The 26,395-nt window shown below is 41.6% G+C and overlaps 1 protein-coding gene across 2 annotated transcripts in view; it reads right to left on the bottom strand.

Moving 5' to 3' along the window:
- Positions 1 to 5,945: 5,945 nt before the first annotated feature.
- The window catches only part of foxj3 (forkhead box J3), a 197,652-nt gene continuing 177,202 nt past the window's right edge, over positions 5,946 to 26,395 (bottom strand). For both annotated transcript variants that reach the window (XM_062986443.1, XM_062986444.1), the window contains exons 7-12: positions 23,066 to 23,240; positions 17,186 to 17,599; positions 12,927 to 13,028; positions 9,522 to 9,713; positions 8,724 to 8,825; positions 5,946 to 7,274 (exon numbers count right to left, since the gene is read on the bottom strand). In XM_062986443.1, the coding sequence (XP_062842513.1) occupies positions 7,159 to 7,274; positions 8,724 to 8,825; positions 9,522 to 9,713; positions 12,927 to 13,028; positions 17,186 to 17,599; positions 23,066 to 23,240 (1,101 nt within the window). In that variant the 3' untranslated portion in view covers positions 5,946 to 7,158. The remainder of the gene's footprint in view (positions 7,275 to 8,723; positions 8,826 to 9,521; positions 9,714 to 12,926; positions 13,029 to 17,185; positions 17,600 to 23,065; positions 23,241 to 26,395) is intronic.

Below are 26,395 nucleotides of genomic sequence, written 5' to 3' on the forward strand. Positions count from 1 at the left end.
AAATATATAAACATTAACACATTTAATGTTGAACTATAGTACAGGTAAGGTAGTGTCACACAAAAAGCCAACGCACATATATACAATATAGATATGTACATACTGTATCGCCTCAGACTGGACAATAACAAAATACTCTGTATGATTCTCACTCTCATTCGCAGGTAAACCCAAACCCCTGCTGTAACCCCCCCCCACCAGCTGAGAGGGGGAAAAAAAGGACAATTGAAAAGACGTATATTTACAATAAGCACAACACCACACCAACAATGAATAAAAGAGGCCTCAAAATACCATGAGTTTGGCAGTTTTCTCCCTTAAATGTAACAAGGCTTTTTTATTATTATTATTATTTTTTATTTTTTTATTTTTTTAGAATAATCTCTCTGGCAGGTGCATCTCCACTTGTTTACCAAAATGAAACTTCTTTCTCTAAACGATCACGACTTCCACAGAACACTCACGCATTTTCTTAGAACTAATACATCAGCCGTATTCATACACTTTTTAATTAGCTCAGTTCTTAACCTTTTTTTTTATTTTTGTCTTTATTTTTTATAAACCTACCATCCATACATTCTCAAAATGTATGATTTATATAGAGGGTCACAGTACCTGTAGCATATTTTCAACGTGAAATAAGTAGTTTGAGGGCAGCGTATTTGTCCAAATACCCAATATGACTTAAAATAAGCGTAGGCAATGTAGGTCTACTCACAGCATATTCTGACGTGTACACCAGCTGCAGTTGTGCTTTTCTGATCAGCTTCTTTTCAAAGTGCACAAATGACAAAAGCCGATAAACAGTTTCTAATAACAACTGGTCACGGGTACGAACACTTACAAAAAGGCAAGATGAGGGGGAAATGGTTACAGGCATCCTTATCAAACATGAGCAGTTGATGCTGGCATAAGAAACATGAAAAGAATTTGTAGTCTATCTGACTTTAAATACTTCCTTGGACGTCTGGCTTTTAACAAAGTACTGTAATCACTGTCTTTAAAACGTTATGCAATTCACTAGTTGCCTAAGCGACTAACATGACTTCACTGTGACCAAGGTGAGCCTGATGGAAACTATGTGTGCTAAGAAAAAATCTGACTTCTTCTTCTTCTTCTTCTTTCGGCTTTTTCCCTTTTTCAGGGGTCGCCACAGCGAGTCATCCTCATGATCGCTCATTGATTTGGCACAATTTTTACGCCGGATGACCTTCCTGACACAACCCTCCCTAATTTATCCGGGCTTGGGACCGGCACTACAATGCACTAGTGCATCTAGCGGCTAGGTATCTATAGGACAATTCAGTGTTTCCAATTAACCTGGTGGCATGTTTTTGGACTGTGGGAGGAAACCGGAGTACCCGGAGGAAACCCACGCGGACACGGGGAGAACATGCAAACTCCGAACAGAAAGGACCCGGACCGCCCCACCTGGGGATTGAACCCAGGACCTTCTTGTTGTGAGGCGACAGTGCTACCCACTAAGCCACCGTGCCGCCCACTAAGAAAAAATCTGACTATCCCTTTAAAATTCATTTAAGAGAGCACAAGTTCCAACAGTGTACGTACGGTCTCTACTGTGGCTCTGAGAACAGGAGAAAGTTATACACTCTACCCACCTTTTACGCAAATAAACCAAGGACACACGGCGCCATTGATGTAAAGCACACAAAAAGAACAACAGTGCGGACGTGTCTGTCTGCTAAACACGAGTGAGTTTTAAGCCAGCTTTAGCTTTATGGAGTGCTTTGCATCAAAAGTGGCCACAGGCAGCTCAGTTTCGGAAACTGACACTGGGAATCATCAAAAAGGCTTGTTTGTTAAGTCAGGTTTGACAACTTAAGAAAGGATTATTTGTGGAATTTAAATACCATTTCTTTATAAATGGATACACTCCTGTACATGCTAGTAGGGGGTCTTTATCCAGAAGATCAAGGGCCTTAAAAATCAACCCAGTGTAAACGTTGACAACACTCTTGTCTGTAGAATAATACTGAAATACAAAATGATTGTCTATAGGTAAATTAAAGAGGTGCATTTAAAAAGACAAAGATGAAGGACTGAGGGGAAATAAAGATTCGTAGATGCATCTTAATTCTCTATTTCAACGTTTCTGCACTGGATTTTTTTTTTTTTTCCTTTTTCTCCCCCTTTAGCGCATCCAATTGTTCAATTTGTATCGTGCTTCCTCTCTGTCTATGCCGAGCCCTGCCCTAACCAAGGAGATTGAAGCTAACCCATATCCCCTAACCCCTCCGAAACATGGGCAGCAGCCGGATGCATTTTTGCCACCCACACATTGATGAGTTTGGCGCCACCTAGCGTTGCATGCGGAGAGACACACCCTAAGGGCGCTCTTCCTCATCTCTGTGCAGGCGCATCTAATCAGCCGGCAGACGTCGTAATCACATTATGACAGAGAGAGACCCACATCCGGTTCTTCGTCCTGCCCCTCAACTGAGCAACCGGCCAATCGTTGCTCATACAGCCACTCAGCCTCGAGCCAGTAAGGCAGAGCTGAATTTGATACGATGTACTCAGAATCCAGCTCTGGTTGCAGAGTGTCTTTTTACTGCTGCGCCACCTGAGCGGCTGCACTGGATTTTTTAACTGCCTGAAGGATGTCATAAGGAAATGTTACATGCAATCGACTTATGGAATAATATTTCTGAACGCAAGTGAATGTGCGCTGTCCTTCCTTCCAGAATGAATTAATCTGACAGCTTCCAACCTATGCATGACATGCCATCAGAATAGCAATTCCTGTACTGTAAGGTGATTTAGTACACAGCACACGTCTACTGCTACAATGTTAAAAAATGTAAACATTATTTTGTGTATTAACATAATTATCTAGTAAAATGCTAAAAATTCAACAAGAGTTTGATTTAGATACATTAAATTAGTTAGGTGGAGCAGCGGTGAAATACGCTAGCACACCAGAGCTGGGTTTTCGAATACATCGTATCGGAACTCGGCTCTGCCATCCGGCTGGGCTGGCCAGGGCAGCTGCATGAACAAAGATTGGCTGTTGTTCATAGGGTTAGGGGCAGGCCGGGTCATGGGTCCTCATAACTGGTGCAATTACGACCCCTGGTGGCTGATTGATGGCGCTTGCACAGGAATGAGGAATAATGCTGATCAGGGTGTGGCTCTCCGTGCACAGTGCTGATTGGTATATATTAACTCGATTTGTGCAAGTGAAAAATGCAGTCTGTACTGAGCACGTGTTGGAGGGGGCGTGTGTCAGTTGAGAAGTGTCCTCAGTCAGCGACTAGATGAGGGGAGAAAATTGGGGGAAAAAGGTAAAAAAATGTACAAAACCCAAAATGTTTAGAATTGAGATGCATTGCAAATCCTTTTACAATGGAATTGTGGCACCCTGAATAGTAAACCCATTAAATTGTGACTAAAAACAGGCTGTTATCTAAGCACGGCTAAATTTAGCTGAGGTGTTACGGTAAATTCACACTGCAGAGAAGCAAAATGTGTTCCTCACTCACCACTTGGCACTAAAATGCAAGCAGGGTTAAAATAAAGTGCAATGTGTTAAAAATAATGACACTAATGAGCTCTAACTCACCAGCACTGAGATCCGGGTTCGCATCTTAGCGGTGCTATTGGCCAGCCAAACATCTACACAAACATAATTGCCTAAGGGGGGTTGGGAAGGGGGTCAAAGTCCTGCAATGGATTAGCGCCCTGTCCAAGGTATTCTTGCTTTGCGCCTAGTGTTTTCTGGTAAAACCAGACCTATCATGGCCCTTAATTAAAAATAATGACACTTTTAGAAAGCTGCATTTTTATAACAATTAGGGATCTGCAGATTTAGTAGACTGCTCAAACAAATTAAGGGAACACTGTATCATCACAGGATAACACCAAGTCATTTAAACTTCAGGCAAATCAATCTGTCCAGTTAGGAAACTGTGATTATAAATCAATATCACCTGATTTAATGCAAATGAAAATGACAACAAGTGAAAGGAAACAGCAGGACAATCCCCAAAACGGAAGGGTTTGACAAATGGTAGCCAAGACAATCCTTTCTAACTGATTCTTCTCTAGTTTTGCATTTTGCTAGTGTCACTGTCAGTACTGGTAGCATGAGGCGGTACCTGCAGCCCTTACAGGTTGCACAGATAGTCCAGCTCCTCCAGGATGGCACATCTGTACATGCTGTCACAAGAAGGTTTGCTGTGTCGCCCAGCACAGTCTCAAGAGCATAGAGGACATACCAGGACATGGGAGAGCATGACAGGGGCATAGAAGTGCATCAACCCAACAGCAGGACTGGTATCTGCTCCAAGAACAGAAGGAGCATTGCCAGAGCTGTACTGGTAATGTTTGGTGGTCCCCAACCGTCTAGGGCTGGTCCGTGGGTCATTTTTTATTATTATTATTATTTTTATTTATTATTATTTATTACTAAATAATTAGAGATCGCTACATCAGCAATGAAAACACTACTTTTTTACAAGTGTTATTATCTCCAATCACCCCTAGGTGGGAGCAGCGTCTCTTGTTACAGCGAAAAAAAAATGATATCTTATATGAAACCGGTCCATGGTGCAAAAAAGGTCAGGGACCGCTGCTTTAGGATGTTATGTAGTAGTGCATTTGATGCCGCCAAGTGCAGCCACAGACTGTCTAGGAGGTCACTGATGCCCCAATAAAGGTCTGGGAGGAAATCCCCGAGGACACCATCTGCCATAAAATCAGGAGCATGCCCAGACATTGTTGGGAGTGCATACAGGCCTGTGGCAGCTATAAACACTACTGAGTAACATAGGTTGCTGTGATAAGTTTGGATTCGAATCTTTTACTTCGATTGTTGGTATGATTTTGAATCCAGGCATCAATGGGTTGATGATTTTGGTTTCCACTCACCGTTGTTACGTCAACAGTGTCAAGTTTGTTTGTTTGCTTGTTTAAATTTTAACGCCATGTAGGGGGTCGATTTGTTTTCTTTTCTCATGTGTACAGTGGTTAGAGTGTTTGTGTGATTATGATGGTGTTGAGTTCAATGGTTTTTTAAGAACTTATAAGGCGTTTTTAAGTGCTAGTGCTTCCAAGAATTTAAGCAGTTTTTGGGGGGTAACAGTGTCAAGTAATTTCACAATTTGTATCAGTAAAGATTTTAGACTTGAATCTTTTGCTCATCGGGATCGGGTTGTCTGATTCAAGTCTTCCCTTCATTATTTTGAGAAGTATTCTGAAATCACTTGGCATACTAAGTACATACAAGTTTCAAAAATATATACATACATTAGCATTTGGGGTGTATTCTGGGCAAGTAAAAGTAAATTCCAGTAGGACCTGCTTGCGTTACTGTTGCTTCCTTTGTGCGGAGATGGGCCTCATTAGAAAATTACCAGGAAAGGAAAAAACTCACTTCATTACAATGTGAATGTACCTGTGGGGATCAGAAGGTGACTTATGGTTGGGTGACACACCTACTAATTTAATCCACTTTCACCACTATTATCTCTGATTCTTTTACAAGTTAAATATTTTATGACACTATTTTTATACGTGCACTGTATGCACTAGTCTACACAAAGTGCTGTAAGTTTAAGCCTCCCTGAACTGAAAACCCTCATAAACCTTTGCTCTATTCTATTCTAATCTAAATCTTCTCCAGTTTTTACCAGTCGATGCTGTGCTCAATGGTAGAATTGATTGAGGTCATAATCAATAATAATAATAACCATTAATGAATGATATTGCACAGGTATAAACCACAACTACTAACATACTGTTGGTTATGGTCCTTGAACACTTCCTGCACTTGTCTATTCAAATTCCCATTCCCATTAATATTACATGTGATTTTTTTTAGCTTTCTCATGTATGACAATGAACCTACAAGTGTAGGTTGAAGCACATTGTTTATTAAAGGCATTATCAATCAGTTTTATTCCTTAAGATGATTTTTTCCAGAAGAGAACAAGTGCTTGTTGTTAATATCCGTGGGTATAAAATCTAGACGACTCTTCGAGCACGCATCATTAAGCAAATGTGCCCCGATGCTACTCGACTGTGCTGAGCTTACAGAAAGCACTCCCTACTTTGTTCGCGCCATGCGCTAGAATTTTCTAAAGATCTCTGCCATCTTACTTTGGAAACGACTATCCCTATTAAACGAAAAACGACAACAACAAAAAAATTAGCGTGAGCATGAGTGCCAACCTCAGCCAGAGAAAACAACAGAGAAGACATTCTGAGATACAGAAACGAACGTGTTAAGAAACAAGAGGTCTGAATCAGTGTCAGTTCTTGATGCACTTTACACACTAAAAAAATATATTAGTGACACGAGTGATACATCGCAGACGGCAACGATACACGAAGTACGAATACTGTAGGTAATGGTGGTAAATTTACATTTTTTTGTATGAGCCACGTTGATCATGAAAAGGACAACCGATGATCATTGACTAGTATTGAGATTTAACTCTGGTGCTATGCGACTTTTGTACAAGATACAGTAAAGGCTCAGGTGATGTGTGTGAGCACCAGAGCTCAGAGAAGCCTAAAGAACCAGCAGTGCTGAGCAGAGAGAGGGAGCTGAGAACTTGTCCTGTCTGAAAAGTGGCCTGCATTTCCAGAGGTTCGGGTCACATCACAGATTCGAGCAGACAGGCAGCAGGGGCCTGCACCAGCCAACATAAGAGAGAGAGAACAAACCAAACGTATCACTTAAAACAATAAAACCCACACACAAGTTCACGGGCAGGAAGAGCTCGGCCTAAGAGCGGAAGCTAAGAAAAGGACTGGAGGGTCACTGAAAAGAGTTTTAGTCACAGAGTCACAGAGTAATGGTGTGGGGGGGGACGGGGGTGTACATTTAACATGAACATGAGCTCTTTGTCCTTTGGACAAGTACAAAAGCAATCACTTGAACGTTTCCTAGTAAATGTGATTGTCTTCAAAGTAACTTTTAGTTTGTTTTTGTTTTCACTTCCTAAAACACCAGTAAAAGTCTCTTTCAGCTAAAAACGACACCAGCACTTATCAAAGCGCTACGTTCCAAACTGCTCCCCACCTTGGGCAGTACAGACATCTCGGGGCTAGCCCTCTCTCTCTCTCGCTCTCTCTCTCACACATACACACTCTTCTTCCATTGCTTCTTCTTCCTCTTGCTCAAGGACGGCCCTAGACGATGGAGTCCCAGTCAAAGTCATCCTGGATGTCGTCGGCAGGCATGCGCCGCATCGGGAAGTTTCCGGTCGGCATCATGTGCTGCTGCTGGTTCATCTGTGCATGATGGCCTAGATACACACATACACACACACACACACACACTTAATCCTTGACAATAATTAGCATGACCCCAATAAACATCAGCTCTGCCGCAAAGTTTACTCTCTTTGTATTTTTGATAATATTTAACACGGTTAACACATTTACAGCATTTAAAAGACGCTTTCATTTAAAAGACGCTTTCATTAAAAGCGACTTACAGTCATGTGACAGTATTTTGTATAAGCAATAGAGGGTTAACGACTACAACCGCTACAACTGCCTAGAGGTTAGGGTAACACTAATCTATGTCTTAATTATTTATTTATTTTATTTATGCATTTTCACCCCTTTCTCTCCCGACTTTTTTAAGCGCGTCCAATTGCCCGATTGCATCATGCTTCCTCCCCACTAATGCCGATCCCCGCTCTGATTTGAGGAGAACTAAGCTAACCCACGCTCCCTCCGACACGTGGGCAGCAGCCGTATGCATTTTTTTCACCTGCACTAGGCGAGTGCTAATGCGGATCAGCACTGTGTACAGAGGAGACCCTATCCGCCTTACTACTACCCCACCCCTATACGAACAACAGGCCAATCGTTGTTCATGTGGCTGCTCAGCCCAGCCGGATGAGCTGAGATTCGATAAGATGTATTCGAGAGCCCAGATCGTGTGTGCTAGCGTGTGTTTTACCGCTGCGCCACCTGAGCAGCCAGAAGTTGTGACTGGAAATGTTATATTTTATTAGTTATTCGCATTAAACTCATACGTTTTTGCTTTCATAGTTCAATTAGCAGAGGTAGAAGAGACTTTTGGAAGGTTTCTGAAGTCCAGAGATGTGTTGACCTTGGCATAGGCACCCCCGCATACACAGTTTTGATACTTATGCATTCTTATCGAGTATGCCGTGTTCCTAACAAGCTGACTATTCTTGTAGAATGATAAACAAGTTTGGTGTGGACAGTTGGCCTTGAGCTGGGTCGCTGAGCAGAGTTAGCCTGAAGGGGCAGTAAAGCGGGGGATAAATACTGCGGAACGGGGCGGACGGTATCCACCTTTCTCTTCTGTAAAGCTGTGTGAGCGTTTGCATTACGAGATTGGTCCTCAGCTGAGTAATAAATTGATTATTTTGCTTTCACGATTACCCCGATTGTCTGTGTCAATCTGTAAGGGTTATTTTGAATTCCCACAACAAAGTCACAGGAAGTTTGTGACTGAGGTCAAAGGCATTGATTAATTTAAGCAGGAAAATATGTCTATACAACAAAGCTGGCAACCCATGAGCTGGAGTACACTGCACTCCAAAGTACACACCATTGAAATAACTAGAGGCTAATGCAAACAACTCCTTTCTGGTCATGTAATATCCTATGATTCAAACCATTTTAAACACATTACACCATATCGACATGTATTAATTACATAACTGATAATACTTAAATCAAATGACTTAGAGAGGTGAGAGAGAAGCACTAACCTGCCATGGTGTTGCCTGTGCTGCTCATCTGAGGCATATGGTGATAGCCAGGAGGACTCATCAAAGAGGGCATGCTCTGTCTGGAATCCATGTACATGTTTCCTAAACAAACAACACAATGCAAGAGTTCATGATAAAACCCTCAAATGAAGCCCTAAATATTCTAAACTTTCAACAACATTTTCAACTCGGCTTCATATTTAATTTAAGAACATCTATTTGAATTGTATTACTAGTTAAAGTTCTTATAGCCTAAAGCCCTGTGTACACATGTAACTTTATTATAAGTTTCCTGGCGACCATATGGATAGTGTTTCTCCAAAACATCCTGTCTTCAGGCTTCTTCATGGCTCGTTTATTGTTCCGTTAATTGTATTTATCCATTTTGTTGCTGGCTGCCCTATTTCTTTTTTATGCTTAACACTTGTAGGCATAACTGTCTTTTCCAGTTAATTGGTTGTTCTCAATAATGTGTCCAAAATACAAATCATAGCTTAAAAATAAGGCACCTCACTAGGCAGCATTTTAAAGTATCTAAGAATTTAGACAGGCTTCTTCTTGGGAGCGCACACAGAATGACGTAAAATGCTGTCCTATCTAGAGAGCTCACTATATTTTCAGACAGACCCTGTGTATGATGATCTAAATGTATTTAGTGCAACTATACATCATTAAAAACAAAAGCATTGACTGTACCCAGCAATGAGGGGTAATAATGAATAATTTGTAAACAAATTCAGAATCATTTTCCTTGGGAACAGACCGTTAAACAGAGTAAGGAAATGCCTGATGATCTACCTGTATTGATGTGCTGGCTGGGTTTGTTGGGATGCATGGAGCCATGACAAACAGGTGGCTGCACTGCCCCCTGTGGCTGGATGACTCCAGTGCGGGCAAAGAACTGGTTGATAGAGGAGCAGAGGTCAACAAGCTGGGTTGGCTCCAGAGACCAGTTGTTCAGTTCCGCTTGCCTCATGCTCTCCCTTAATCCTACAGGGCCAACACAAAAGCAGTGCATAAGCAAAAACATTTTAGCTGAAAGCTGGTTATTAATGTTCAGTTTTGTAAAACAATCTAACAAGTGATAATAATTCTGGGGGTAAAGCAAAAAATGGCAAAAAAAATCACTTATTAACAGATTACCCTGCACACCATAAATCTTTGTCCTAAATCATGTCTGTGGGAATCTGTGCCTGAAGTCAAAACTCTGTACAAGCCACCAAACTAGCATGCACTCTCTATAACAATCTCTATAGCAATTAGTTTACAGCAAGCATTTGTTAATTTATTCATTTATCATTGTCTGTTTTACCACTGCTTTATCCTATTTAGGGTTGCAGTGGGTCTGATTCCCTGGGTGAAAGGTAGGAAACACCCTGGAAAGGTCACTAGTCCATCACAGGGTAAACACACACACACACACACACATACACACACACACATTCACACTTAGTAGCTTTAGTAGCTTCAATTAACCTGACTGCATGTCTTTAGAAAATGCTCAATACAGAAAGAACCTGAACCACTTCAGCTGGGAATCGAACCCAGCACATTTCCGCTATAAGGTGACAGTGCTACCCACTGTCACGATTCCAGCCTCTATGTGCTCCTGGAACCTGGAACTCTGGTGCACCTGCCAAAGTTTGTTTTCAGTGTCAAGCTAACGCCCCTCATCGTGACTGGTCCCCAGCTGATTGAGCTCAGCTGCACCTCGTCTGAGATAATGAGCTCTGGGCACTTAAGGAGGCAGTTGGAGACTATTTTGATTTGCTTTGGATTTTGCATTGGCAGTTGGCTTTGTCCTGTCAGTTTACTCCTGTTAGTTTGTACCTGTTAGTTTGCTCCTGTTAGTTTGTACTTGTTAGTTTGCTCCTGTTAGTTTGTACTTGTTAGTTTGTACTTGTTAGTTTGTACTTGTTAGTTTGCTCCTGTTAGTTTGCTCCTGTTAGTTTGTACTTGTTAGTTTGCTCCTGTTAGTTTGCTCCTGTTAGTTTGCTCCTGTTAGTTTGTACTTGTTAGTTTGCTCCTGTTAGTTTGCTCCTGTTAGTTTGTACTTGTTAGTTTGTACTTGTTAGTTTGCTCCTGTTAGTTTGTACTTGTTAGTTTGTACTTGTTAGTTTGTACTTGTTAGTTTGCTCCTGTTAGTTTGCTCCTGTTAATTTGCTCCTCTTAGTTTGCTCCTCTTAGTTTGTACTTGTTAGTTTGTACTTGTTAGTTTGCTCCTGTTAATTTGCTCCTCTTAGTTTGTACTTGTTAGTTTGCACCTGGTAGTTAGTTTAAATTCCTGTTGAGCTTTAGCATTCTTAGCTTAGGGTCTAGTGTTTAGTTAGCTTTAGGAGTTTAAAATATCAAGTAACTGTTAGTAAAGACTGTGGTTTTACATCATCTTGCCACAGGTGTTTACTATACTGTAAACTCTACTGTGCTAACCCATTGGGACCCTGATCAGGATAAAGTGGGTAATAAAAATAAAATTAAGCATCATGACATGAGAAGCACAAGAAACAGCTGTATGGTAAATGTAGTGTTGGGTAACATTTTTTAGGCTTATATACAGTGTATCACAAAAGTGAGTACACCCCTCACATGTCTGCAAATATTTTATTATATCTTTTCATGGGACAACACTATAGAAATAAAACTTGGATATAACTTAGAGTAGTCAGTGTACAACTTGTATAGCAGTATAGATTTACTGTCTTCTGAAAATAACTCAACACACGGCCATTAATATCTAAATGGCTGGCAACATAAGTGAGTACACCCCACAGTGAACATGTCCAAATTGTGCCCAAAGTGTCAATATTTTGTTTGACCACCATGATTATCTAGCACTGCCTTAACCCTCCTGGGCATGGAATTCACCAGAGCTGCACAGGTTGCTACTGGAATCCTCTTCCACTCCTCCATGATGACATCACGGAGCTGGTAGATGTTAGACACCTTGAACTCCTCCACCTTCCACTTGAGGATGCGCCACAGGTGCTCAATTGGGTTTAGTCCATCACCTTTACCTTCAGCTTCCTCAGCAAGGCAGTTGTCATCTTGGAGGTTGTGTTTGGGGTCGTTATCCTGTTGGAAAACTGTTTTCGAAGGGAGGGGATCATGCTCTGTTTCAGAATGTCACAGTACATGTTGGAATTCATGTTTCCCTCAATGAACTGCAGCTCCCCAGTGCCAGCAACACATGCAGCCCAAGACCATGATGCTACCACCACCATGCTTGACTGTAGGCAAGATACAGTTGTCTTGGTACTTCTCACCAGGGCGCCGCCACACATGCTGGACACCATCTGAGCCAAACAAGTTTATCTTGGTCTCGTCAGACCACAGGGCATTCCAGTAATCCATGTTCTTGGACTGCTTGTCTTCAGCAAACTGTTTGCTGGCTTTCTTGTGCGTCAGCTTCCTTCTGGGATGACGACCATGCAGACCGAGTTGATGCAGTGAGCGGCGTATGGTCTGAGCACTGACAGGCTGACCTCCCACGTCTTCAACCTCTGCAGCAATGCTGGCAGCACTCATGTGTCTATTTTTTAAAGCCAGCCTCTGGATATGATGCCGAACACGTGGACTCAACTTCTTTGGTCGACCCTGGCGAAGCCTGTTCCGAGTGGAACCTGTCCTGGAAAACCGCTGTATGACCTTGGCCACCATGCTGTAGCTCAGTTTCAGGGTGTTAGCAATCTTCTTATAGCCCAGGCCATCTTTGTGGAGAGCAACAATTCTATTTCTCACATCCTCAGAGAGTTCTTTGCCATGAGGTGCCATGTTGAATATCCAGTGGCCAGTATGAGAGAATTGTACCCAAAACACCAAATTTAACAGCCCTGCTTCCCATTTACACCTGGGACCTTGACACATGACACCAGGGAGGGACAACGACACATTTGGGCACAATTTGGACATGTTCACTGTGGGGTGTACTCACTTACTGTATGTTGCCAGCTATTTAGACATTAATGGCTGTGTGTTGAGTTATTTTCAGAAGACAGTAAATCTACACTGCTATACAAGCTGTACACTGACTACTCTAAGTTATATCCAAGTTTCATGTCTATAGTGTTGTCCCATGAAAAGATATAATGAAATATTTGCAGAAATGTGAGGGGTGTACTCACTTTTGTGATACACTGTATTTACATCATCAAGTTATGTTTTATTCATAAATGAAGATTAAAAATCAGGGTGTTATGAATGTACCTTGAAATGGTGAGAGGTCCACATCAGCCCAGTTGTAGCTGCTGGCAATGCGACAACTTTCCTTCAGTGCATCCAGATTGGGGTACCAGTCAGTGGGGAGAGCTGGAAAACAGTAATGGAGATGAGTAACTCAAATAATGTTTTATTTTTAATCTCCATCATCTACATCCCCTTAAATGTCTAGTACAAACATAATGTTAGTGCTCCTTTCACAAATGCACCTTGAATCTGGGATTTAAAGTTAAAGTCAAAGGTTTACACATACTCGATGATCTCCACGATCAGCAGAGCAGGTATTATTTGGGTGGTGGATCATTCTCAGCACTGCAGTGACACTGACATGGTGGTGGTGTGTTAGTGTGTGTTGTGCTGGTATGAGTGGATCAGATACAGCAGCGCTGATGGAGTTTTTAAATATAGTGTCCACTCTACTAGACACTCCTACCTAGTTGGTCCACCTTGTAGATGTAAAGTCAGAGACGATCTCTTATCTATTGCTGCTGTTTGAGTTGGTCATCTTCAAGACCTTCATCAGTGGTCACAGGACTCTGCCCATGGGACGCTGCTGGCTGGGTATTTTTAGTTGGTGGACTATTCTTAGTCCAGCAGGGACAGTGAGGTGTTTAAATACTCCAGCAGCATTGCTGAGACTTATCCACTCATACCAGCACAAGACACACTAACACACCACCACCATGTCAGTGCAGTGCTGGGAATGATCCACCACTCAAATAATACCTGCTCTGTGGTGGTCCTGGGAGAGTCCTGACCATTGAAGAACAGCATGAAAGTGGGCTAACAAAGCATGCAGAGAAACAGATGTCAGTAATTGTAGAACTACTAAGTGCTTCTATATGGTTAGTGGAGCTGATAAAATGGACAGTAAGTGTAGAAACAAGGAGGTGGTTTTAATGTTATCACTGATCAGTGTATATGCTCATTTCTAATTTCAAAACTGCAGCAAAGTTGGGACATAGAACAATGTAAGAGTTCTATGTCTAATGCATGTAAACATCCAGGTAAACATGTAACTGCGTAAACATAATTGGGTTTAAAAGCAGCATTAACAAAACAAAACAAAACTCATTTACCATTTAAAGCTGGGTCAAAAAACTTAAGCAAATAAATAAATACAACTTTAAGACAGATAAACATTTCTCGAGGCACAAATGCAAGGAATTTCAAGATTTTAAAAAGTCAGTGTTGCTCATCTACTTTTGACTAAACCGTTTTCGTCTGATATTTTGCTAACTTTTTGCTTTACCTGTCTAGAGTAAGTTTGAAATCACTTTAGGTTTTAAACCTAAAATGTAGATCAATACTAAGTTCATTATCCAGTTGCTCCGTTTGTTAACAAAGGAATTGAGATTTAGGCTGAGATTTATTTAGGATTCAGTCTCACCAGCAGGGGGAGCCCGGGATTTACAAACACTGAACTGTCTGCTCATAAGTTGGCAACTAAGAGTTTTGTTTGTTTATTGGGATTTTAACGTCATGTTTTACACTTTGGCTACATTCATGGCAGGAACGGTAGCCACTCATTACACAAGGTTCATCACTTCTCAAGGTCATATCGAACACAGTCATGGACAATCTAGCATCTCCAATTCACCTCACCTGCATGTCTTTGGAATGTGGGAGGAAAACGGAGCACCCTGAGTAAACCTACGCGGGCACGGGGAGAACATGCAAACTCCACACAGAAAGGACCCTGACTGCCCCACCTGGGGATCGAACCCAGGACCTTCTTGCTGTGAGGCGGGCAACTAAGAGAACATTAGAGTTAATTATTTTTACTAAAACTATAACCATTAATCAGAGGGGAAATTACTGATCTCTGCAACAAAGCCATAGTCTAATCTTTTTATTTTAAAAAATGTGAACAGTATGTGAAATGCTAATAAAAAAAAAAAGTTGTAATTCTTAAATCCATTCTCACCCCCTCACTTGCATGTCTTTGCATGACTGTGGGAGAAAACCAAAGCTCCTGGAGGAAACCCAGGCAGACACGGGGAGAACATGCAAACTCCACACAGAAAGGACCTGGACCGCTCCACTTGGGAATTAAACCCAGGACCTTCTTACTGTGAGGTGACTGTGCTACCCACCATACGCTACCGTGCGTATGATGATGTGACTGTGATAGTCTTCGTTCTTCTCAACCATCGCATTATTCCATTCGGAGAAAATTGGAGATGACTTGATTGGGGGCAAATGGGGTCGAGAAGTGGTGGGGGTGGGGTTTGGAGTAATATTTTAAAAAATCAGTTGGCAAATAATCAAACCGATTTAGAACACGCGTTTGCAATTATTGTATGCATTTTACCCTGTACAGTACATAGTATCATCTAAATAGTTAAAAAATTCTGAAAAAAGCTTCACATACAGGGGAAAGCTGAAAACTGCCCATGCCTTTCGCTTTATCCAACAGCACTGCATTAAAAACCAGCCTGTTTTATGTACTTAAGAATACTTTTAACTAGGGATGCATCAATACCATTTTTTCCCAACCGAGTACGAGTACAAGTACATGTATTTTTGTACTTGCCGATACCGATACCAATACCTATTGGATCAGATATCTGACATGTTAGAACAGGGGTTTTCAACCTGGGGGAGTACTTGTCTAGGGGGGGGCACGCGCCAGTGCCTGACCGGGGGGTGTGGCATTACGAGATTTTTTTACTTCTAAAACTAAAGCAATTCATTTTTCACCCACGGGAGACATATCTCATTAGTCTAACTGACCACGCACTCAAGCACGTTTAATGTTATTCAGTTCAGTCTGAAAAAAACCTTCAAAATAGAGCTATCAGTGAAGATAAACCGGTGACAAAAGCGATGACAGCTGTTATAGGACGTGTGTGTCTTTAAGAGAGGAGATGCTCTGTTCACAGTATCAATATAAGTGATTCAGGAGTCAATTCATTTTAAGCGCAGCGTAAGTTTCTTTTCTCAGTCATCTCTCCGTTTTTACTGTTATAATGAATGTTGCGGTTGTAAATAAACACCAACTACTACAGAACATTCTGTGTCTCGCTTATTTTAAAAAAGCTCAGGCTTAATTATACTGAGTATTACCACAGAGCAGGAGCCGACTCAGAGTCTGTGGAGCTAAACGTTTTCTCTCAGTCAGAGCAGATGATCCTGAACTAACCAACTTAGTAATTGATGAACTTTTGTCTAGGCTTGACTCTGTGAAGTAATGTTTTCTCTCCTCATCTACATCAAAAAGCAAGAACCGCTTATGATTTACCAAAGTGAACCACGAACTTATATAATGTGCTGACAGAATCAGCTCAGATGGGGTCGGACTGTATTATTTTTTTAAAGTAATATTTTCAATCAGCAAAATTGCATCGTATGTATGATGTGCACAACGTTATTGTAGCTTGTCAGAAGCTTTCTCAATGATTTCTGTGCGGTGGTTGACGAAGGGGAGGGGGCGTGGCGCAAGTTGGGGGGGGGGAGTTCGCGGTTGGCACAAGCGTGCTCACACTTAGCGACCGAGAGCCAAGTTTTGATCGCCGAGCGAACGCCGAGCTGCTCCCGAGCCGGCAAATCTAGCGCCGACCAGCCGCCAAGCGAAAATCAGGGCAAAAATCGTGTAGTGTGAACTAGGCGTAATAATAATAATAATAATAATACATTCGACTTATATAGCGCCTTTCATAATACCCAAGGACGCTTGGACGCTTGTAACGCAGCAATAGACACGGTATCGGATGTTTAGTATCGGAGCCTCGTTTGCGAGTACGAGTACGAGCAAATACCCGATACCAGTATCGATACTCATGCATCTCTACTTTTAACAAATCCTTGTTGATAAACATTGTCATTGCACCCATAAATGCAAGTGGAAACGTGTATTGTGGTTTGACGAGTAGCCTTTTAAATCATTTCTAATCTTTAAGTAAAAAAAACCAACAGGGTCTGCCATGCTATGGGGCTGTATTAGTACCATGGTATGGGTAATAATGATTGATGAATGATAACATATATATTCTGAAACAACATGCTGCCTTCTAGCATTTATTTATGAGACGAATGTACTTATTTCAAAATGACCAAACCACATTTTGCATGTTAACACACTATAGATGGGTAAACACAGAGTAGGAGTGTTAAAGGACAATCACTGCTTATTGTATTTATTTGCATTTTACATCCTGTCTCAATTCTCAACTAAACTGAGGTTTGTTAAAGAAACCAGGCTACAAAAGCTGGAAAAGTGTAAGATTAGTGCACTTGAATCTTACCAGTGCTGCAGGTCATCTGTTGCTGGGCTGGATGGGGCTGGTGAGAGAGATTCTGGTGCTGCTGCTGCTGCTGGGAGTGCTGGGTGTGTTGGGTGTGCTGAGAGTGAGCCTGGTGTTGAGTGTGTGCTGTATGAGGATGCTGGCTGTGTGCTGTGTGTGGGTGCTGGCTGTGTTGGGCGTGGGCGTGTGGCCCGTGCTGAGAGAGGTGCTGTGTATGGGGGGAGCTGTGGGTGGAGTGCGACGGGTGGGACAGGGGCACCTGGGCGCCGCTGTTGGGGATGCTGTTGGGGTGCGAGTTGGTGATGCTGTTCTGACCGGTGTGTGGGTGTGTGCTGATGGCACTACTCGGGGAGTGCTGGTAGGAGCAGGAGGTGTGGCTCTGCTGCGACGACTCCGACGACATACCCATCAGACCTACAGCAAGCACACACACATATAGCACCATGGTTACTATTCACTATTCACTTAATTATATAATAGAAATATATCATGTCTATATTTCTCATATATACATATACACATGAACAGAACAGTGAAATTCTTTCTCCTTGTATCTCAGCTTGTTTGGAAGCTGGGGTCAGAGCGCAGGGTCAGCCATTGTACGGTGCGCCCCTGGAGCAGTCAGGGTTAAGAAACTTGCTCAAGAGCCCAACAGTGGCTGCTTGGCAGAACCGATAATCTTCTGCTTGATAGCCCAAAGCTCTCCCCACTAGGGTACCACTGTCAATGTCCCAGTCCACTTCATGTAAACTTGCTTTGAGCTCAAAACCCCAGCTTAAGTGGGGGGAAACTCTTGCAGAGATGAGTGTGACTCTCTGTGATGAAGTGGTGACCAGTAAAGAAAAAGCACCGTCTAGACCAGGGGTGGGCAATTAAATTTTCCAAGGGGCCACATAAGAAACTGGGACTGTTGTGGAGGGCCAGACCAATAAGGTGAACTTAATTCTGCTCAATATTAATTTTATCTCTTTATTTACATTTACATTTTCAGCATTTAGCGTCGACGTCTTTATCCAAAGCGACTTACATTACAGTTACAGTATACAGTCTGAGCAATTGAGGGTTAAGGGCCTTGCTCAAGGGCCCAAAAGCAGCAACTTGGCAGTGGAGGAGCTTGAACCAGCGACCTTGTATTTACTAGTCCAGTACCTTAAGCACTAGACTACAACTGCCCACTCTTTATGAGAAGCAGTAAATTGTGCAGTTCTAATAAGCTGTTAATGTTTAGATGTTACAATCAGACAATTAGAAGTAGGCAGAGAAAAAACATCAACATTATTTTACTTTTTAAACAAATAAATAGCAAAACAAAAAAACAAATGTGAACAAATGTGCAGGTTTTAAAACTATTTTGTTTTGAGTCTAATTACCACATTTGTTTTTCAGTCCTTTGTTATTGTTGGATATTCTTTTTAAAATCACAAAGCTGGTCCTGACTGCTTCAGTTCTGGATGTGTTAAACTTTATAAAAAGTATTTGTTGCTTTTGCAGTTTAGTTAGTGAGGCTTCAGGTGTGACGCTCTGCATCGTTCATGTTGTTGTATTTCTCTGTTTAGTACCGCGATTTAAAGCCTAAATTGTGATCGTTAAACAGCTTTACACCTGACTTCAGTAAATAAATACTTCGGAAGTTCATGTTTTGTTAAAAACTCCACCATCAGTCACACTCAGTTCTGTTCGCATTACAGTGAAGCTGATACACTCTCACACACGTAAAACGAAACTTACGGAAATAAAGACACAGCGCTCCCGTCAAAATCAATCCTGTTATAGTGCATGTTTGATGTACATTTATTTACATCTAATTTTTAATTGCCTCAAACCTCATGCGGGCCGGTTAGGGATGTCTCGCGGGCCGGATGTGGCCCGCGGGCCGTACAATGCCCAGGTCTGGTCTAGACAGTCTGTAGTCCTCCTGTGGCCAAAGCAGGATGCCACAAGTGGCAGAGGATTGAAACAGGTACTGGGAATTGGAATCAAATAGACTAGGAGATAAAGTGTGAGTAGGGGGAACAAACACGAGGATGTTCAATGCTGGTATGTATGTGGGTGGAGTGTCCATTTTCCCCTCACATAAATAGCAAGTGGTTTTAAACACATACTACTTCTAAATAATATAATGACAGTAACGGCACTAATGGCTGTGCGCTAATTTGCCATGCATTTGGCACAAAAAGCAATGTGGATTGAGAGGCAGCCACTTTTCTGTATAGTGGATATAATAAGCAAAAATAGCACACACCTCAATCAGTAAAAGTCTTTTTAGCTTAATGTTGCTGAAATTTTTTTTATAAAAAAGATACACACACAGACTATATATATTTATATATACACACCAATCAACCATAACATTAAAACCACCTCCTTGTTTCTACACACATTGTCTATTTTATCAGCTCCACTTACCATACAAGCACTTTGTAGTTCTACAATTACTGACTGTAGTCCATCTGTCTCTCTGCATGCTTTGTTAGCCCCCTTTTATGCTGTTCAATAGTCAGGACTCTCCCAAAACCACTACAGAGCAGGTATTATTTAGGTGGTGGATCATTCTCAGCACTGCAGTGACACTGACAGGGTGGTGGTGTGTTAGTGTGTGTTGTGCTGGTATGAGTGGATCAGACACAACAGCACTGTTGAAGTTTTTAAACACCTCACTGTCACTGCTGGACTGAGAATAGTCCACAAGGTCCATGAAGGTCTAGAAGATGACCAACTCAAACAGCATCAATAGATGAGCGATCGTCTCTGACTTTACATCTACAAGGTGGACCAACTAGGTGAACTGTCTAATAGAGTGGACAGTGAGTGAACACGGTATTTAAAAACTCCATTAGCATTGCTGTGCCTGATCCACTCATACCAGCACAACACACACTAACACACCACCACCATGTCAGTCTCACTGCAGTGTTGAGAATGATCCACCACCCAAATAATACTTGCTCTGTGGTAGTCCTGTAGGGGTCCTGACCATTGAAGAACAGGGTGAAAGCAGGCTAAAAAAAGTATGTAGAGAAATAGATGGACTACAGTCAGTAATTGTAGAACTACAAAGTGCTTCTATATGGTAAGTGGAGCTGATAAAATGGACAGTGAGTGTAGAAACAAGATGGTTTTAATGTTATGGCTGATCGGTGTGTATATATACATATGGCTCGGTGGGTAGTACTGTCACCTGACAGAGGTGGAGAGGCCCTGGTCCTTTTTGTGTGGAGTTTGCATGTTCTCCCCGTGTCTGCATGGGTTTCCTCCGGGAGCGCCGGTTTTCTCCCACAGTCCGAAGAAATGCAAGCGAGGTGAATTGGAGATACTAAATTGTCCATGACTGTGTTTGACATTAAAGACTTGAACTGATCAATCTTGTGTAACCAGTGACTACCTGTTCTGTCATGAACGTCATGAATATATATAAATTGATTGGCTGACATAATTATGTCCGGTTGCGTTCCATTAAAGCTGAGGAACGCTGACAGTTGACAGTATCAATAGATATTTAACTCTTTAACAGAACTACATTTTCCATGGTTGGTGACACATTCCTTGTTAATGCAGCTTTAGTCTCAAATAAGCAGACTTTTGTGTGTTTGTGTGTGTGTGTGTGTGTGTGTGTGTGCGTTTATGTGTGTTTGTGTATAGTAGCCGAGGCAAACTAAGAGACAGGGATGCAGTGACTCAGCTCATTCCCAGCCTCTGGCCTTCACTTCATCTTGTCAGGTTTGACACTGCAATTGTGCTAGCATCCAGAGAGGCATTATTGGCGAGCTGGTGCCTGCACACCCAGCAGCATTGAGGGGAGCGTGTGCTCGCCTGCCTGCCCGCCTTCAAGAGGCCTTTGTCCATCACAGCGCTGGCACATGAAACCTATTTTAGTCGAGTGCTTTTAAAGCGTGCTCCAGGGCCAGTGCCTCCGCAATCACCAGAGAACACTTATCAAGCGGGGTGACAAAGGTGCATCTCTTATCGGCAGAGAAAGCCTATTGTCCAAGCAACGGAATGAACAGGAAGCAATTAGCCAGCATCGGCCCTGAATAATAATGTGAGCTTATTGCTATTGTCAAAGTCAGTAAATTAGCTCAGTGTCTCCGGCATCAGGGCAGAACATCAGGCCAGAACTTTCAACAGAACAACTAAGGTGATGGATTAAAGGAGAAGTACGCAAATCCATTATCATGAACAATACTAGACATTTGACTTTGACGGAGGCCTGGATGACTTTGTGCGCATCCCACTTGTTAAGTGCTTTGTGGACATCGTGCAAACAAAACTAATATTTCTAAAAGCTGCATTAAGAGATGTGCTGTGTGTCTTTAAGTACAGACTAGAGAAAAATATTTCATGTCAGTTTCCGTTTTCATATAAACAAACCTGAAGGTAAGGACATCCTAGATAAAGAGAACTGATAAAGGTGTAGTTTTCCAAAAATCTGGCCAAACCCAGAGACAATTCTTAATCATACCACTATTAGACAATACGTTTGTCTTCTATGTATGTAAAGTCTTCTATTTTTACAGTCACTTATATATACAACGATCAGCCATAACATTAAAACCACCTCCTTGTTTCTACGCTCACTGTCCATTTTATCAGCACTTTGTAGTTCTACAATTACTGACTGTAGTCAATTTGTTTCTCTGCATGCTTTGTTAGCCTCCTTTCATGCTGTTCTTTAATGGTCAGGACTCTCCCAGGACCACCACAGAGCAGGTATTATTTAGGTGGGGGATCATTCTCAGCACTGCAGTGACACTGACATGGTGGTGGTGTGTTAGTGTGTGTTGTGCTGGTATGAGTGGATCAAACACCTCACTGTGCCTGCTGGACTGAGAATAGTCCACCAACCAAAAACATCCAGCCAACAGCGACCCCATGGGCAGCATCCTGTGACCACCGATGAAGGTCTAGAAGATGACCAACTCAAACAGCAGCAATAGATGAGCGATCGTCTCTGACTTTACATCTACATGGTGGACCAACTAGGTAAAAGTGTCTAATAGAGTGGACAGTGAGTGGACATGGTGTTTAAAAACACAAACTAACACACCACCACCATGTCAGTGTCACTGCTGACAATGATCCACCACCCAAATAATACCTCCTGTGGGGGTCCTGACCATTGAAGAACAGGGTGAAAGCAGGCTAAAAAAGTATGTAGAGAAACAGATGGACTACAGTCAGTAAGTGTAGACCTACAAAGTGCTTCTATATGATAAGTGGAGCTGATAAAATGGACAGTGAGTGTAGAAACAAATAGGTGGTTTTTAAATGTTATGGCTGATTAGTGTATATACAGTACATATGTACAGTATAATGAATTTTTTTTTATACTTTTTCCATATGCCAGTTTCTTTAGAAACTGGGGGTCAAAGCACAAGGTATGACATTGTACAGCGCCTCTGGAGTCAATTTATTTATTTATTAATTTATTAGGATTTAAACGTCACGTTTTACACACTTTGGTTCCATTCATAACAGGACAGGTAGTAACTGAGATTACACAAGATTCATCAGTTCAAGTCTTTAATGTCAAACACAGTCATGGACAATTTTGTATCTCCAATTAACTTGACTTGCATGTCTTTGGACTGTGGGAGGAAACAGAAGCTCCCAGAGCTTCAGAAGGACTCAGACCGCTCCACTTGGGAATCAAACCCAGGACCTTTTTGCTGTAAGGTGACAGTGCTACCCACCAAGCCACCGTGCCACTCCCGCCCCTGGAGTCAAGAGGTTTTAGTGCCTTGCTCAAGGGTCCAACAGTGACTGCATGCCAGAAGCTAGGACCCGAACCCACAACCTTGATTGATAGCCCAAAGCTCTAACCACTAGGCGACCACAGTCCCACAAACATGAGGGGCAGAAGCTCATGTATGGTTCACTTACCTGGCTGGCTAAAGGACTGCTCAAACACAGATTTGTAAAGGCTTCTGAACGAGGCACTGAGATCTTCGAAGTCAGAAAAGAGAAGCTTGTTGTCCCGCTCAGGGATGCTGTACTGGGGCTGAGGGGGCTGCTGTAGACTCATGGACTGGGACACTGGCTCTGGATGACTTGTCACCTGGAAGTAAAAGTTAAACAGACAAAATTCTATTAGAAATACCAAAGCAAATCAGTTCTGATGCACTCTGGAGTTCGGCATGACCAACACTGTACTTGCTAGAGCAGTTAGAATTACAGCCTTTATCGAGGAACTCTGATCCATAGCAAACAGTCCACCTATTGCGATTTGAATTGATTCGACCTAATTTGGAAACCTATTTGAAATTATAAGGTCCAAATAGCGCACTGTGATGTCAGGAAAAAAAACCCATAAAGTCCAAGAAACTGTCTGTGGAGCTCTGCTATCAAAGTGTGGCACAGCACAAAGCAGGGCAGGGATATAATACAATATCTAAGTCTCTAAAGGCTCCCAGGACCTCAGTGCCCTCAATCATTTTAGATTTATTACATTTAACACAGACCTTTATCCAAAGCAACTTACAATTGTGACTGAATACAATGCATGTAATTGAGGGATGAGGGTCCTTCTCAGGGTCCATAAATCAGGCCTACATGACAGAGGGGCAAGAAGGAAGTCAATATTGACTGGAAGACATATAACAGCCTGTTCAGTTTTGTTCAACTGCATATAAAGGACAAGAATTTATCTCTTTGGTCAAAACAGCAAGCACCATTTCTGGTGAAAATAGACAGCACATCACCTAGCATTGCTATAGTAAATCATGGTGGTGGAAGCATTAAGTTATTGTGGTGTTTCTCTCTTACAGGGCAAGACAGATAGTAAGAATTAAGGGAGAAATAAATGCAGCCAAATATAGAAACATCCTTGAAGAAAACCTCTGACTTCAAACGTTCACCTTTCAACACAATAATGACCCAAAGCATGCTGCCAAAACAACACTGGGGTGGCTTCAGGAAAAGTCTCTTAATAGGGCTGTGATAGCTTAGTGGTTAAGGTACTGAACTAGTAATCAATGCTTGCTGGTTCACGCCCAACCAAAGCCAAGTTGCCACTGTTGAGCCCCTACTGGACCCCTGAGGAAAGCTCAAATTGTATTCAGTAATAATTGTATGTCACAAATGTAAATGCCCCTAAGAATCCCAGCCAATGTCCATCAAACATCTGTGAAAAGACCCAAGATAGACACTCAATTCAAACACACCATTAACACTGATGGCGCTTAAGAGGATTTGCCATGAAGAATAAAATAAACTGCCCAAATCCAGGTATGCAAACCTAGTGAGGACATCTCACAAGACTTGCAGCTGTAGCAACTTTCAAAAGGGCTTTGACGAAGTGCTAAAAATGTTCTTGGAAGGAGGTCACGGATGTACTTAGTTATCGCTGTCTGGCCCTTAACAGCTTAGGACTCATTATTCTATAATTATATTATTATATGTTATACGGATTGACAAAAAACTTTGTTGCATTTTTTATGTCAGATTAGATACATATCATCAAGATTGATATAGTATTAATACTTTGATGAGGCAAAATATTTTATTTGTAAGAGAAAGGAAGCAATTAATTACACAAGATTACAAGTCTTGCAAAAGATACACAAAAACAGAGTACTGAATATGAGTGCTTTTCTATTTAACAACCAAAATCCTTAAACATAAGAGATTTTGCCATGTGTATTTATAAATTCATAGTCCTGTTAAAATGAGGGGCTTACGCAGACAAAGCAGAACCTCTGCAGGAGCTAAATGATGAGTTTTAGAGGCACTTGCATACAAACTGCAATGCTATATTTTCTGTTCTGTTTTACATTTACGGCAATTAGCAGACACTCTTATCCAAAGCGACTTACAGAAGTGCTTCCATAGTAAACATTACCTTACTCTAGTTTAAGTAGACAACAGTCCAAGAACACAATCTGCTTAAACTCTGTTAGAACCAAAAGTTTTTTTAGCAAGAAATAAATAAGAATAAGAGCGTAAGTAAACTTACTTGTACAGTGAGTAAGTAAGTACAAGTCAGCTTAAGTGCTTAGTAAAGAGGTGATGAAGGTTTTTAATCGTTTTTTAAAGACAGCAAAAGACTGTTCAGACAGACAAGGGAAGTTCGTTCCACCACTTGGGTGCCAGTACAGAGTTTTTATACTCCTTTCTCCCAGTTTAGTCAAAATCAATAAATTCTACTGCCCTTACATTCTCAAACATTACAGATTTTTAAAGACAATTTTGTAGATTTTGCCAATTATTTAAGGTAATTCCAGAAAAGCACCAGGCTATTGTGCTGAAATATGGTATGATGGCTTAAAGTATGCAGACAGGCAGACAGACAGACCGACAGACAGACAGACCGACAGAAAGAAAGAATAAACATACACTTATTTAAAAAAAGCCTCTCTAAACCTCTATACTCTCTAAAAAGGTCAGTGTCCCGTTTTAACAATGGCAGAAAAGGGATGTGGGCAACTAGGAATTTACTGTCTGTCCCTGGCTTATTTGTAGCCAGTAGGGATGTCCCGATCACGTTTTTTTGTTCCCGATCATTAATTTTGATCCCGATCCGATACAGAGTCTCAAACCGATACTTGTATTTTCTAGATATTGTCTAGATAAGAACTAGATAATACTGTTCACACAGTGCACACTTCAAGTACATTACAGTTATTCACATTAATCCAATGTATATGTTTAACAACTGAATAGCTCTGCAGTGCTGTAGGGAAAAAAAATTGCCTGCATCCAAGCTATTGCTTAATGTTCTTTTATTTTTACAAAATAAAACTAAACAAACTTAGTGCAGCATTGTAGTAGTAAAACTAGAACACTCAAAATGAAGTGAAGGTTCTTTTTGAGGAAAATCAGCATCTCTGTCGTGTTAGCGGACAGCCGGTTCATCTTCTCATCACATAATAATAAACTCGCTGTATTCGGCTGAGTGTTTATTTTTTAGGTGCCGTATCAAATTGGTAGATCGTTTGGTTAAATGATATCTGGTTTGTTTATGAGCCACCGTACTTGTAGCCGTGTTGTAACTAAGCCAATCAGAGTGCTTAATACAAGACTGAGATGTCGTTCAGTCTTGTAACATGGTAACGCTGTATGTTATGCTCCTGAAGTTTTCATACTCGGATTAAAAGTTATTGTTTTGTAAACCGGAGTGATTCTTGACTCACACACCATATAAATAGTAAAATTCTACAGTAATGAACGCAGCTCTGCTCCTACCGCCTCGTGAAACGCTCACATTGCAGACAT

The sequence above is a fragment of the Trichomycterus rosablanca genome, chromosome 24 (genome assembly GCF_030014385.1).
Source record: "Trichomycterus rosablanca isolate fTriRos1 chromosome 24, fTriRos1.hap1, whole genome shotgun sequence".
Lineage (NCBI taxonomy): Eukaryota > Metazoa > Chordata > Actinopteri > Siluriformes > Trichomycteridae > Trichomycterus > Trichomycterus rosablanca.